Source organism: Bufo bufo, chromosome 9, assembly GCF_905171765.1.
Source record: "Bufo bufo chromosome 9, aBufBuf1.1, whole genome shotgun sequence".
NCBI classification, from domain to species: domain Eukaryota; kingdom Metazoa; phylum Chordata; class Amphibia; order Anura; family Bufonidae; genus Bufo; species Bufo bufo.
The window spans coordinates 217,734,131-217,750,226 of NC_053397.1; the positions used below are offsets into that span (position 1 = coordinate 217,734,131).

The following is a 16,096-nucleotide window of genomic DNA, read 5'->3' on the forward strand; positions in this document are numbered from 1 at the left end:
ATCAGGTGAACGGTGCAGGAATTACAACAGTTTGCATATGTGCCTCCCACTTGTTAAGGGACCAAAAGTAATGGGACAGAATAATAATCATAAATCAAACTTTCACTTTTTAATACTTGGTTGCAAATCCTTTGCAGTCAATTACAGCCTGAAGTCTGGAACGCATAGACATCACCAGACGCTGGGTATCATCCCTGGGGATGCTCTGCCAGGCCTTTACTGCAACTGTCTTCAGCTCCTGCTTGTTCTTGGGGCATTTTCCCTTCAGTTTAGTCTTCAGCAAGTGAAATGCAGCTCAATCGGATTCAGGTCAGGTGATTGACTCAGCCATTGCATAACATTCCACTTCTTTCCCTTAAAATACTCTTTGGTTGCTTTTGCAGTATGCTTTGGGTCATTGTCCATCTGCACTGTGAAGCGCCGTCCAATGAGTTCTGAAGCATTTGGCTGAATATGAGCAGATAATATTGCCCGAAACACTTCAGAATTCATCCTGCTGCTTTTGTCAGCAGTCACATCATCAATAAATACAAGAGAACCAGTTCCATTGGCAGCCATACATGCCCACGCCATGACACTACCACCACCATGCTTCACTGATGAGGTGGTATGCTTAGGATCATGAGCAGTTCCTTTCCTTCTCCATACTCTTCTCTTCCCATCACTCTGGAACAAGCTGATCTTGGTCTCATCTGTCCATAGGATGTTGTCCCAGAACTGTGAAGGCTTTTTTAGATGTCGTTTGGCAAACTCTAATCTGGCCGTCCTGTTTTTGAGGCTCACCAATGGTTTACATCTTGTGGTGAACCCTCTGTATTCACTCTGGTGAAGTCTTCTCCTGATTGTTGACTTTGACACACATACACCTACCTCCTGGAGAGTGTTCTTGATCTGGCCAACTGTTGTGAAGGGCGTTTTCTTCACCAGGGAAAGAATTCTTCGCTCATCCACCACAGTTGTTTTCCGTGGTCTTCCGGGTCTTTTGCTGTTGCTGAGCTCACCGATGCGTTCCTTCTTTTTAAGAATGTTCCAAACAGTTGTTTTGGCCACGCCTGATGTTTTTGCTATCTCTCTGATGGGTTTGTTGTGTTTTTCAGCCTAATGATGGCTTGTTTCACTGATAGTGACAGCTCTTTGGATCTCATCTTGAGAATTGACAGCAACAAATTCTAAATGCAAATAGCAGACTGGAAATGACCTCTGGACCTTTTATCTGCTCATTGTAATTTGGATAATGAGGGGATAACACACACCTGGCCATGGAACAGCTGAGAAGCCAATTGTCCCATTACTTTCGGTCCCTTAACAAGTGGGAGGCACATATGCAAACTGCTTTAATTCCTGCACCGTTCACCTGATTTGGAAGTAAATACCCTCAAATTACAGCTGACAGTCTGCAGGTAAATCACATCTTGTTTGTTTCATTTCCATTCCATTGTGGTGGTGTATAGAGCCAAAAATGTTAGAATTGTGTCAATGTCCCAATATTTATGGACCTGACAGATCCCCCTCATAACAGTGTCCCCCAATACACCGGGCCCCGCCGCTCACCGCAGTATTTATAAACGTGAATCCTTATCCTGTTATTAAGTTTAACTAACGCTGCGCTCTCCCATGTTCCCCTGTATCCCCACAGCACTTACGAACACGCTTCCATAGCAGGCAGAGCGGACGGCACCAGTAACGTCACTCACTGACGTCGCGCGCCTGCTCCGCCTGCTTCATTCATAAAGTGGGAGGAGCAGGGGCGCCACGTCAGTGAGTGGCGTTACTTCTGCCGTCCGCTCTGCCTGCTATGGAAGCTTGTTGGTAAGTGCTGTGGGGATACAGGGGAACATGGGAGAGGGCAGCTTTAGTTCAACTTAATAACAGGATAAGGATTCATGTTTATAAATACTTTGGTGAGCGGCGGGGCCCGGTGTAAGAGTACAGTGACTGCACCGGGCCCCGCCCCTAGTTACGGACTCCAGCCCCTCCTCTCTCCCGGCTCATACATCGCAGTCTGCGATGCTGCAGAGTCGCAGACTGCGATGTAAAATGGGAGTGCGTCTTATGGGGCGAAAAAAAATATCTACTGAGCTTTTTAAGGGCTCATTGTTTGCGAGATAATTCTTAGTTTTTATTGATACCATTTTGGAGTGTGCATGACTTTTGGATCACGTTTTATAAAAAAAATTTGGGTAAGAGAAGCAATGAAAAAATGGCAAATCGGCCATTTTGACCCTTTTTCCCATTACGCCATTCGTCATATTGGATTTTTTTTTATTTTTTATATTTTGGGCGTTTTCGGTCGCGGTGATACCCAGGATGTTTATATTTATTGTTATATTTTTTTTTATTATACAGAAAGGGGGGTGATTTTAACTTTTCTATATATTTTTTATATTTTATATCATCATTTTAAGGCTCATAAATGATCTTATAAATGACGGTTTCAAATTTTTCATTTTTATCTATAAGCGATTAAAAAAATGACAATTTCTTTGCATTTACTCATTTCTTATGTTGGCCTGCCATCTGTTGGCCAAAATATGAATTGCAGCATTAATGCTCTGAATTTCTTTGTAGAGATTCAGAGCATTCAGCGCATGTACCGATTGGCTGCACGGGGCATCAGTACTAAACTCGGAAGCGTGAGCTCCCGGGTTTTTGCGCATTCAGGTGCGATGATCTCACTTGGCTAGGTCTACACAACGACATTTGTCGCGTGACAATTTTTATAATGGCAGTCTATGGTGTCGCACTGTAAGATGCAACATGCTGCGACTGCGACAGTCGCAGAAAATCCATTTGAGATGGATTTTTCTGCGACTGTCGCGTCACAGTCGCATGTTGCAGTGCGACACCATAGACTGCCATTATAAAAATTGTCACGCGACATTGGTGCAACAAAATGTCGCGCGACAAATGTTGCAGTGTAGTTGTGCCCCATCTGTCGCGCGACAACCGTCGTTGTGTAGACCTAGCCTAAAGCATTTAATTACCGTGATCGACATTATTGCCGGTTGCGGTAATTAGCCGCAGGTCTCTGCTGTTTGAAACAGCAGAGACTTCCCGGCCACGTAGCCTGATGCACGCGCGAGCGGGCGTCATGCATGTACGGTGCTGGCAGCGAAAGGGTTAATTAGTAAACATTTATTTTGAACATAGTGAAGAGAAATTCTGTACCAAGTGTAGGTGATGTGGGTGGGGCTTGAGGGTAGGCGGGGACATGGGCCCCATAATCTCCTATTGCCTGGGGGCCCCATGAGTTGTCAGTCCACCCCTGGACACCGCTATAGTGTCCTCTCCTCACAGTAACAATACTCCCCAAGCCCGCGTCCCATGGCAGAAATAGCCGTTCACTCTCCGCAGCGGGCTTGATGACATCACTGGAGCGGGCCGCCCTGGGGTTCACCATCACAGTCCACCGGATCTACGTCCGTCAGAATACAGAAGCCACAAAGGTTTTGTCAAATCATTTTTTATTTAAATTTTCGGCTGTAGAAACATTATGATCCGTACATAGAAATAATGACCCCAGGAGTATTCACAAATCCATCGTTATATACACACATCTCGTTACTTACGGGTTTATACACAGTATAAAGATTGGCGGCTTTTTTTTATTTTTTTTACAAACTCGGCGCCGCTCTGCCCTCCGATGTGTGCGCGGTTGTCCGTATCTGGTACCATATGACACTGGATCCTGCTGAGCTGACCTGGGGCCCCAGACAACAGTCGGGCCCTCACCAACCACCACCGTTATTTTAGGTCGCCATTTTTAAAAAAAATCTGATTTCAGTTTGGGACGGTGGATCTCATTGGGAGAGTGCAGGTAGCGCCAAATTCACACATGCACGTGCAATAATCTTCTGGATTCTTCGCAAAAGGAACTGCGCCATATTGAGACTTTTTATAAATGTGCCCCCAATGATGGACAGAGGAAATGAGACCACCTTGTATGGATGCCGTACTGCAGCCCTTAAAGGGACACTCCAGGCAATGCGTAAACTTTACTATGCCTGAGGGGGCGGAGCATGACAGATAAAAAACCCAAAATGAGAGGTGTCATGCTCCGCCTCTGCATCTGGAGTGCACCTTTAATCCCTTTTGCATTTATTTTTTTTGTGGGGCCCCTTCACATAAACCTCTCTGGCCAAGGGCCCCATAGGCACCCACTGGATATTTGGTCGTCCGTGGTGATTACAGAACAATAAAACAGATTCCACACATTGGATCTGCAAGACACCATGTATGCCCCTGCAGTGCCCGGCGGGCACACCAGCTCCAGGAGGAGGTCTCTCCCCAGGGCCACCTGTAGGCGGCACTAGAGAGACAGTTTTCAGCATCTGGAGTAAAACCAATCTGCACATTTTTCTCATGGAGCATTGCCCGACTCCCTGCCCCCTTGGCTGCGTTTCCTCAATCAGAACCAGTAGCCCCCCATTAAAGTGTTAATATTCATGCACAGCTGTAGCAGAGACTGGCATTTGCTGGGTTAAAAATAATATAATGGCATCTCTTAAAGGGGAAAACCACCTAAACAGGACACAAATGGTTGCAGACCACCAGTGATGTCCAGAATGACGGGGTAGCAGCACTTGATAGAGACCCAAGCCCTTTGGCATCACTCCCTACGGGGGCGGGGAGGGAATCTGACGAGGGATCGGCGTCGTGAACCAGCGAGTGGTCCAAATGCCATATGGGGCCAAATATATAGCAGTATGACCTCGTTTCATGAAATTTGTATTTTTTTGGGTTCTGATCTATTTTGAGGGTAACAGGTCTGCAGGTCGCGGTAATCACCGATGCGGCACAAGGGTCGGAGCAGCGGACGTTCCCGGATTACATGAGAACTGCAAAAACATGAAGGGAGATTTGTGAAAACCGAAGCTGTAGCAGCAGCGGGGGAGGGGTGTCACCATATAGGAGGGTGGACGGCGTAACTCAAACACTGCCGTTTACGTACGAAAGGTCCGATAGTCTGGCATCTATAGGATTTCCGTTGCTGGATTATTCAGGATTTTATGCTGACGTCCAGATAATGGTGGAAGAATCCAGTCTGCTGATCGCCCCAGTCCTACCACTGGCAAAGAAAGGCGCAGCGGCCACTAGAGGACAAATGTAGTATTACATCAGGACCAAGGGCTCTCCATGGCCGCCTCTATTCCACCAGGAGTCACCGTGGACAGCGCTTTTCCATTCTAGTTTATAGAGCGGAGTCCTGGAAAGTGTGACCCCCCCCCTTGGTGATATCCATATGGGGGGGGGGGGTAGTCCACATGAGACACCCATCCCACTGCTGTGCTCATGCAAATCTGCCAGGAATGGTGGACCTACTGCATGCCCGACTAAAGGACCTTCTCTGTACTTCGCTTTATTATGTTTTCTTCTCCAATCACATCCAAAGAGGCATTCTGTCCATGCCATTTATCCATACTCTGGAGAAAAACGCATCAACCGTGTGCCCACCCGTCCCTTGGTTGAACTTTATAGACTTAGTTAGGTCCATATATATTTGGACACAGACACAATTTTTTTTTTTTTTTTTTAACCTGTTTACTAACATAACATATTCAAGTTAGGCTACATGCACACAACCGTATCAGTTTTGCGGTCTGCAAAAAAAAAAAACAGATGACATCCATATGCAATCAGTTTTTTTTTTGTGGATCCACAAAAAACGGAACGGACACGGAAACAAAATACATTTGTGTGCATGAGGCCTTACAGTTCTATAATGGACATGGACACACAGTCCAGACTTTAAGCTTTCATTTGAGGGTATCCACATTAACATTGGATGAAGGGTTTACATGTGGCACCCTGCTTTTAAAGGGACCAAAAGTAATTGGACAATTGACTGAAAGGCTGTGTTCATGGGCAGGAGCGGGCAATTCCTTCATTATTTCATTCTCAATTAAGCACATAAAAGGCTTGGAGTTGATTTGAGGTGCGGTGCTTGCATTTTGAAGATTTTGCTGAGAAGTAAACATGCGGTCACAGGAGCTCTCCGTGCAGGTGAAACGAGCCGTCCTTCATCCGCGAAAACAGAAAAAAACCATCCGAGAAATTGCTGCACTATTAGGAGCGGCAAAATCTACAGTTTGGTCCATCCTGAGAAAGAAAGAAAGCGCTGGTGACCTCAACAATGCAAAAAGACCTGGACGCCCCCGGAAGACAACAGTGGTGGATGATGGCAGAATAATTACCATGGTGAAGAGAAGCCCCTTCACAACAGCCGACCAAGTGACCACACTCTCCAGGATATCGGCGGATCAATATCCAAGTCTACCATAAAGAGAAGACGGCATGGACGTAATACAGAGGGTTCGCTGCGCGGTGCAGCCGCTCATCAGCCTCCAGAATAAGAAGGCTGGATTGGACTTTGCTAAAAACCAGCACACTTCTGGAAGAACATTCTTTGGACAGATGAAACCAAGATCAACCTCTACCAGAATGATGGAAAGAAAAAAGTATGGAGAAGGCACGGTACAGCTCATGATCCAAAACACGGCGGAGGCAGTGTGATGCTTGGGCATGCATGGCTGCCAGGGGCCCCGGGCCCCTAGTGTTTATCGATCATGTGACACAGGACAGAAGCAGCCGGATGAATTCTGGGGTTTTCAGAGACAGACTGTGCGCTCAGATCCGGCCAAACTGGACGGCGTTTCATAAAACAGATGGACAATGACCCAAAACATAAAGCCAAAGCGACCCGGGAGTTTATTACAGTAAAGAAGTGGAATATTCCTGAACGGCCGAGTCACCGGATCTGAACCCAATAGAGCATTTCACTGGTTAAAGACTAAACTTCAGACAGAAAGGCCCAGAAACAAACAGCAACTGAAAACCGCGGCATTAAAGAGGAGGAAACACGGCGTCCGGTGATGTCCATGAGGTCAGGACTTCAGGCCGTCATTGCCAACAAAGGGTTTTCAACCAAGTATTAGAAATTAACATTTTATTTACAATTATTTAATTTGTCCAATTACTTTTGAGCCCCTAAAATGAAGGGATTGAGTTTAAAAAAATGCTTTAGTTCCTCACATTTTTATGCCATCATTTTTGTTCAACCGACTGAACTTCACCTGCGTCTGAATCCATTGTGGAGATGGACAGAAGAAAGATTAGAAAAAGGTTGTCTCCGTCCAAATACATATGGACCCAACTGTATGTCTTTTTTTCAACCGTATTAACTATGGAACAAGATTTCCCCACTGCTCACCGTTAAAGGGACCCCCGCGTGCAGCTTTGGATGTGATTGGAGTACAGCATATGATAAACAATACAAATTTCTCAACATTACAGATTTTTTTCTCCCAGCTTCTTTTTGTCATTGTGCGTCCAGGTTTCCATTACAGCCCCCCCCACCCCCACCCCCTTCCCATAACATCTGGATTGTCAGCGGCACAGTCAAGACACAGTGGTTGTAACGGGAGGAACAAGACAAAAAACAAAAAAGTCCAGTTAAACAGTGGTTAGAATTGTAAAAAAATAAAATAAAAACCAAAAATAGCGAATAAAATTGGGCTGCAAATACTACAAAGCGAGACAAGTACTCGAGTCACAGCATTCACCCCCCCTGATGCACGTCACACGTCGGCCACTTATCTCTCTCCATACACAGATTGTACAGCAACGCGTTTCTTGTTTAGTAAATTCCCCCCCCCCCCCCCCGGGGGGGCAAGAAGGCTAAAAATATACCCCCAGCATCTGGGGTGCGTAGTGTTCACAGGATAGGAGCAGTCTTCCATCCATATTGGGAAAAGTGGCGGAGCATTTGACTGCAGCGTCCGCCTCTCATAAGGCCCAAAACGCGTCGGGCTACGTAAGAAGTCCATGACACTTAAATAAATAGTAGAAAAATAATCCTTTCCTTAAAAATCGAGATGCATTTTTCTTTAGGAAACTATTCACACTTAGTTTAAGTCTCTTTTTTTCCCCCCATTATTTAAAATATTTTTTTTTTTTATAAAAAGAAATCTCTTCCTCTGTTTTTTAGCTTTCTTTTTCCAGGTTGGTTCTAAAAACGTGACCCCCTTTAGTGTCGCAGCCGACGTCCCATCTTCCAAGGCGAGAGGTTCTAACCGGAGAGGTCCTGGAAAGGTTTGCATTGTTTGGCGCCACGTTATGGTCCAGTTACAGTTGCGGAGTTGTAAACGTACGCAGCGGATTTGGCGCTGTACGGGGTGCACAGCCTCCTCAGAGTCCATCAGCACTCCGCGTCTACAGAATGCACGGTGACCACCGCCTGCAGGTGATGGCTGTGGTGTAACGTCGGGTGGTGGAGTCTATAGTGGTGGTGGAACTTGTGGCTCAACAGAGCAGCAGTCTGGGGCGGGGTGTCGGGTTCTAGGTCCTCGTCGTGGTTGCCCACGTCCACCCCGGCGGATAATGGGTCATTGTTACAGGGAGGGTTTTCGCTGTCTTCCTGCGGACTCATTGTACTGTAGCCTAAAGGGAACAGAAACATCATAAGGAAGAACTCTAACACATACAGGTGGCTCTTCTCATCTCATAAAGCGGTCGCTAGGATATCCCATCACTTTACGGTCGTAAGGGTAAGAACTCCGAGACCCCACAGTCCAAAGAATAAAGGGGAAGCAGCGTCTACTCGGCGGCACTTACCTCCAGTCTAAATGAGCGCCGTGGCCCCTTCATTGTTAGGATCAGTGGGCGGCCCAGAGGTCGGACCCCCGCGTTACATAAAGGACTGGTATATGCTGGTGATATATATCGTCACATTATGAGATGGGAGTAGAGCTTGGAAGGGGGTTTCCATCTTTGGGGGCCACAACTCCCATACCCCCTCCAATATGGCCGGGCCTGCAGAGGGCGACATACTTACCTGCTCCCCTCCTGCTGGGCTCTGGCTCCTTTCCTCCCCCACGTGTCAACACCTGGTCTGACAGCTGCTGCCAATCGCAAGCGGCAGCGGTATCCTCCTTGCGTTGTCAATGGGTCATGTGACCCAAGAAAAACGTGTCACCACTGCCGGCAGCGATTTGCTGCAGCAGCTGTCAAATTGGAGGTCGACACACTGGGACCGGGGCGCTGGGGGAGTGAAGGGGCCGGAACCCAGTGGACGGGAGCAGGTATGTGTAATTCCCTCTGCAGGCCCAGCCACGTGGGGGTGGGGGGGGGGGGGGGATGTGTCTGCCAGAAAGGCCCCCAAAGAGGGATTATCCCTTTAATTATGGTTCTGCACTTTTTTTTTATATACTTTGTATTGAAATTACTCTGCTTGCTGTCAGTGAAGATAAACATTCCTGTGTACAACAGCAACCTCCTGCACTCCAGCTGTTGTGAAACTACAATTCCCAGCATGCTCCATTCATTTCAGTGGGAGTTCTGAGAAGAGCAGAGTAATTATACATGCTGGGAGTTGTAGTTTTACAACAGCTGGAGTGCCGGAGGTTGCCTACCCCTGTTCTACAGAATGAATACTTCTCACAGATGAAGGTTTTCTACATTTGTATCTTTACACCTATACGCAAAAGGGATTATTGTATCTAAATTCCTCTGCTTGCTGTCAGTGAAGAGGAACGTACATCGTGAATACAGAGGATACAAAGCCCAGACTAATGTATAGTATACAGACCCCAACGCCGTTTCACAATCGGTCAGCTATACATTATCTGGGCTTTGTATTATTCACATTCCCTTTCGGTTCATGTTAATTGTTTCTTGTGAGACGCCTCGCTCGCTGGTTGTTACACATTGGAGCTCCCCGTTTTATGCGATTATCGTGTCTTTCCCTTTTTTATTGTCTTTACTTGATTTAGTTCTAATAAAGATTCTGGATTCTGTCCTTTGGAGTGTATTGTGCGGTGTCGTAATTATTGGGGGGTTTGTTGTACATTTGTATCCCGTCTATACAACCCCCTGTCTATACAACCCCCTGTGACATCCACCTGTCTATACAACCCCCTGTGACAGACACCTGTCTATACAACCCCCTGTGACAGACACCTGTCTATACAACCCCCTGTGACATCCACCTGTCTATACAACCCCCTGTGACAGACACCTGTCTATACAACCCCCTGTGACATCCACCTGTCTATACAACCCCCTGTGACAGACACCTGTCTATACAACCCCCTGTGACAGACACCTGTCTATACAACCCCCTGTGACATCCACCTGTCTATACAACCCCCTGTGACATCCACCTGTCTATACAACCCCCTGTGACATCCACCTGTCTATACAACCCCCTGTGACATCCACCTGTCTATACAACCCCCTGTGACAGACACCTGTCTATACAACCCCCTGTGACATCCACCTGTCTATACAACCCCCTGTGACATCCACCTGTCTATACAACCCCCTGTGACAGACACCTGTCTATACAACCCCCTGTGACATCCACCTGTCTATACAACCCCCTGTGACATCCACCTGTCTATACAACCCCCTGTGACATCCACCTGTCTATACAACCCCCTGTGACATCCACAGCACAGATCCCTCTGTCCTGATACAGTCGGTTATAACGTATCCACATCGGAGTTAGTTTTGCTTTATCCAAATGAATAATGTTCACAGCTCCTAGAGACACTCAAGTTGTCATGCCCCTGAATTCCCCTTCCCCCCGCAGGGAGGACCCAAGGGGACCCCAAAGCCGCAGATGAGAAGTTTTGCGGCAGGAGCCTCCGGATGGCTCAGTACCTGCGCGGCCTCCTTCTAATTGGCCTCATTACATCTGCCGAATAGGAAGCCTCCGTTTTGGATGACATCCAGTAATTGGGTACGAAAAGAGGAAGAGAAGAAAATTTGGTTACTGCAGCGTCTTTGCATCGGTTACATCAGTGTTTTGCATGATCTGACCCATTGTTTAGATGACTGTGTCTTTATAAATGTTACTTCTTTCTTTCTCCCCTGGACAGTTAACCCCTTTAAAACAGACCTACAAGGGGTGGTCTGGGTTCAGGGCTGAACCTGCTCCACTTCACTCCTTTAGGGCTCATGCACTCAACTGTATGTATTTAGCATTCCGCAAAAAAAACTGATTACATCCGTGTGACGTCCGTGTTGCATCAGTTTAGTTTTTTGCGGATCCATTGTAACAATGCCTGTCCTTGTCCATGTGAAGAGGTGCAGATTTCAAACAAGCGCTTAAGGGGTTATCCAAACTATAAAACATACACCCCCAATGCCTGGGCCCTTCATACAGATTATACCTACCCCGCCTCCCGGCACCCGTGTCGCTCTTGATCCCTGCACGGCCGCTGCTGCAGCCTCCCTAGCGTCACCCGCCGCGGCCTGTTATTGGCTGTCTTCCCTAATCGCTGGATCGTTTTCATCTGTGCGACAGAGAGATGCAGCGGCAGCCGTGCGGGTATCAGGAGTAACGCGGGTGCCGGGGAGCAGGGCAAGTATAATCTATATGAGGGGCCCGGTCATTGGGGGTTATGTTTTATAGTTTGATCAACCCCTTTATAAAGAAAAATAAGTATATGTGACGGGGTGACAGCGCTGTCCCATTCCCGCTGTCTAACCAACCTAGAGTGTGGCATCTTGGGGGTTAATGGTGTAGCAGTGCTGTAGCACCAGGGTCTTCCCTGTGGCCACAGATGTCTAGTAACTACATGGTCACAAGGAACTGCACCTGCGCCACCTGCTGGCACAAGTTAGGTAGTGCAGTCACAGTACTTACAGCAGCTCAACATTTGTTTTCAATACATATCTGTCGTCACTCAGCTTTCCTAAGGACAGATATAACAGAGAAATGCCTGAACAGAATCTTTTTGAGAGCTAGGCATTATCTGTAAACACTGTGCAGCTTTCTAATGCATACTTCAAAGGGGTGTTTATTTATATTTTTTTTCATTCACTGACAGCAAGCAGATATCTTATAGCATGGACCTCTAAACAGACGATTGATCTTTCAGCACAAGTAACAACTTTCTCCGTACCGTGATCACTTTCTGTTCCCGACCGTCCCCAGTAACGCCGTCGCCGCTCCGGGCTGTGCGCGTGCCTTTCGATCACTGCCGCTATGAACCTGGTGTTACTGACTGGAGGAGTAAACGCAGCATTAGGGTCACCGCGCACATGTCTGAGGCTGGTGTCACAAGACGGTGTTACTCACTGATTCCGCGGTCCTCGTGGCTGTCGTCGTCTCGCTCGTCGCGGTCGTTTTCCAGATTGGACATACGCACGGACATCTCTATGGAGAGAGCGCAGGTGTGAGGTTAAAGGGGGTTTTGCTTTTAGTGCTCAGCTCTGTCAGTGCAGGGGTCGGCAACCTCCAAAAATCCAGCTGTTGTGAAGCTACTCCCGGCAGAAGAACAGCTGAGCAAGTGTGCCTGCTGAGAGTTGTAGTTTCACAGAAGCTGGCTGATCCCTGGAGGTCGCACATGCGCTGTGAACTTGGGGACCTCTGTCCTAGTTATCACAGGGGGTCGTAGCAGTGGACCCTAAGTGATCAGCGACCTGGGGTGCGTCAGGTATGTCCTTACGGCGCCTCCGACGCAGAGGTGAACCTAGTCTGAATGCTTCTGTACGCCAAATCCTCAGTAACGCCAGATAAATGACCTGTTCTACAGTGGCGTAAAAACGCTGCGCTCTAGAACAAGGTCCCTTAGGGGACTTTTTGCCACAGGTTTCATCTGAGAAGAAATCGCCATCCATTGTTTTCAACTGGACGCCGCGCCGCAGTTCATGCATCCAAGGGTTCTTCACATGCGGTTTTCCATACCGTGCCAAAAATCTACGTGTCCATTCTTGGAGCGTTTACTGCGGGAGCCTGCTCGCGGTTTAACTCCATTTAGCGCAACCGCAGCATTCGTGTGAACCTACCCTTAATTACTTTCTTAAAAAGGCGTATTTTGGTAATTAAAAGGGGACTTCCACTTCTATGTATCAGAACTGCCTAAAAACGAATCGGCGGAGGTCCACCTGCTCCCTTCCCCTCACTACGGATCCCCAGTCCACGAGGTCGGGGGCCTGTTAGATGGAATATCCCTTTAACAGTTTGACCCTCTGCCCTCCCGGGGGTCGCTTACCTTGTGCTGCCAGTGGTGACATGTGCTGGTGGCTTCTGCGGTGAATCTGATGTCGGTAAGCGTAGACGGCGAGGACCAGCACCATTATACAACCCATTATACCTCCAGCGACCGGGCCAACTGGGGCGCTCTTGATCATATTCAGCGTGATCACCTCGTCACCTGCGGGAAGGGACACGGCGTCACCGTGATCAGTTCAGTCATTCTGGAATTTTTTGTGGGCAGAAGGACACACTTTACAAAAACACCATTTGACAAGGGGCTGCCTAAACATTCGCAAAACTCTGAATATACACCCTTGAGAGGTGCTGCCTAGGAGAACATTACAGCAGAACGCCTTACCAATAGACCCCAAATCGTCGGCATAAGGGCTCTTGGCTCCGACAATGCCTCCAAAACATTCCTTTTGGTGGGCACAATACGGGCGGTCCAGGTGGGACTTTCCATCGCTGTCCACCACACACCACTCACAGTCCAGCACCCCGAAGCAATAGCTGAAGGAAACAGAAGGGGGCGTTAGTTCTGACGGTCGAGGGAATAAATGCTCAGCCAATGCTTTCAGTGGATTATCTCTTCTTTTTCTATTTAGTTCAGGATGCAGCCTGCAGTGTAAAGAATGGAGGTTTTGATTCTGGTTGTCATGACTACATTCTATGGTTACATTGTTTCTTTACAGACACATTTTCATTTAATAACAGTCAAGTTTTTGAAAATAAGCACATCCTATATATTAGTGGCATACATGTAGAATGGCTAACAGAGTGAAAACCCCTATACTTTACACTGCAGCCGGCTTTCAGGAGAAAACTAGCATCATTTATAAAAAAAAAAAAAAAAAGTTTTAGACCACATTTACATTATCTACACACATATACAATGAGTATATATTCTGTATAGTAATGATGGGAGTACCCGCTCTCCGTCCTCTGAGAACACCCGGTGTTGACGCACTGGGACAGGGCCTCCTGGAGGTTGGGATCCAGCACTGTGAACGTCATGGGCTCCTGATGGACCTCACAGCTCGGGTTCCTGGGGGGGGTAAAGCAATAATCAGACATCGCTGTACATCATGGGCAGCCACCATATACCCGCCCGCCTGAAGACGCTATAACCTCCGCCTATCTAGACATTGACCAGTGATGGATGGGAGGACCTGGCCTCACAGCGTGACTTAACCCCTGCTGGTACTGAGGTATAATAAGAGCTGATATTTCTGAAATAACCCAAAACACGTTAAACTTCAGCCATAAATGATCGGCTCCACTCTCGTCCTCAGAATGGGGCGTCCTCTGCTGGATACCAGGGCTCAGGTAGTAGCTGCGCCCCTTTATTGCTCCCTCTGTTGGCCTCAGACTTATCAAAGGCATCTATAGGAGTGACCTGTAAACATTGCGTATCACCCCCTGCTGGTCATGAGGAGTTATAGCATGAAGAGAGGGGAGGCCAAATATACAAATGAAGAAGTCTCATTGTTGGTGTCACTACGGCCGGTGTAGTCTGTTGTATCCAGCAAAACAGATCTGCTCTGGGCATTACTATGGGGACAGCCATTACTGCATTGTCTCGTTACAGGGGCTCTTACCTGCTTTCAGCATTTGTTAGATTGCCAGTACACTCGTTGACCTCCAGGGGGCACTCACAGGGACATTCACATTCGTTCTGCTCCATCCTAACAGCCATAAAAGAACATGGATGACGACCAACTCCTATTAGTTACACTTCTGCATGTGCACAAAATATATACACAAAACACAGAGAGAGAGAGAGAGAGAGAGAGAGAGAGAGAGAGAGAGAGAGTCAGGATGGAGTGAGAGAAAGAAAATGAGAGAGCGAAAGTGATAAGGTGAGAGATTTTATCATGCATAGAAAAAAAAAAGAGCAGAAAAGAAGAGAATAAGAAGAGGGGAAGAAAAGAAGAAAAAATGAGCAGGAAAGAAAACTAAGAAGAGAGGAGAACAAAAAGAGGGAAAAAAAAGAGCAGGAAAGAAGAGAAACAGAAAAGAGGGGAACGAAAAGAAAAAAGAAAGAGCGAGGAAAGAAGTAACAAAAGAAAGAACAAAGAAAAAACAAATGAACAAAAGATATAGAGAAATAAAGAAGAGAGGACTTTGAGAAAGAAAAAAAAAGGAATTCAAGAAAGAAAGAGAAGAGAAGAAATATAGATATATAGATAGAGATTAGGAGTAAGAAAGAAATGAGAGGGGGGGGGGAGAGAAGGAAGAGATAGTCCTCATTCACATCTCTGTCAGGCTACATTCACACGACCGTATGTGTTTTGCAGTCCGCCAAAAAAAAAAAAATGGATGACGTCTGTATGGAATCCGTTTTTTTTTGCGGATCCATTGTAACAATGCCTATAGGACATGGTCTATTTTTTTGCGGGGCTACAGAACGGACATCGGATGCGTCTACTTGCTGGTAGCCGCCGCAAAAAACCGCCCCCTCCTCAGCACTCCCTCAGTGCGCCTGCGCCGATGACGTCACCGAAAGAGAAGACGTCATCGGCGCAGGCGCACTGAGGGAGTGCTGAGGAGGCGAGCGTCCTTCGCCAAATGAAGACAGGCGCGGGATTTGAAATGCTGACAGGGCCAGCCGGAGGAGGAGAGCGCTCGCTGGCCCTGTCAATCAACAGGAGGAGGGGGCGGTTTTTTAAAAGGAGGATGCGGCGGCTACCAGCAAGTAACCGCCCTGCTTGCTGGTAGTGAAGTCATTTGCATATTTTAAAAGATCGATTTTTAATGAAACGAAGCCACAGACCAAGGTAAGAGCCCTATATAGGGAATAGTCGTTCAATAAGGATTTTAACAAGCCCAAAAATGAAAAATGTGTTTTGGGGGTGACAGAAGCCCCTTCCATAGGCACGACGGTCGCTCAGACTCGCGGGGAGCAGCGTGGTCTTCTTACCTGTGACAGTTCAAGCACAGTCTGTCCACCATGCTGCACGCACAGAAAGCCAGGGAATCGCACGTCTCATTCACAACCCCCACGAAAGCATTGGTTCCAGGGATCCTGGTCAGGCGGTATTTTGAGCAGTGGCTGCCGTGGACCAGATTGGTCAGATCCCCCTACAGAAACAAAGGCGATACGGAGCGGCT

General features: G+C 47.4%; 1 protein-coding gene across 2 annotated transcripts in view; it reads right to left on the reverse strand.

Moving 5' to 3' along the window:
* Nucleotides 1–7,988: 7,988 nt before the first annotated feature.
* Nucleotides 7,989–16,096, reverse strand: part of CACHD1 (cache domain containing 1) — a 90,603-nt gene continuing 82,495 nt past the window's right edge. The window contains exons 20-27 of one of the 2 annotated variants that reach the window (XM_040407526.1): nt 15,906–16,066; nt 14,584–14,670; nt 13,914–14,030; nt 13,344–13,495; nt 13,002–13,163; nt 12,086–12,163; nt 11,910–12,011; nt 7,989–8,439 (exon numbers count right to left, since the gene is read on the reverse strand). In XM_040407526.1, coding sequence (XP_040263460.1) covers nt 8,198–8,439; nt 11,910–12,011; nt 12,086–12,163; nt 13,002–13,163; nt 13,344–13,495; nt 13,914–14,030; nt 14,584–14,670; nt 15,906–16,066 — 1,101 coding nt within the window. In that variant the 3' untranslated portion in view covers nt 7,989–8,197. The remainder of the gene's footprint in view (nt 8,440–11,909; nt 12,012–12,085; nt 12,164–13,001; nt 13,164–13,343; nt 13,496–13,913; nt 14,031–14,583; nt 14,671–15,905; nt 16,067–16,096) is intronic. The other variant, XR_005774225.1, reaches the window with a different exon arrangement.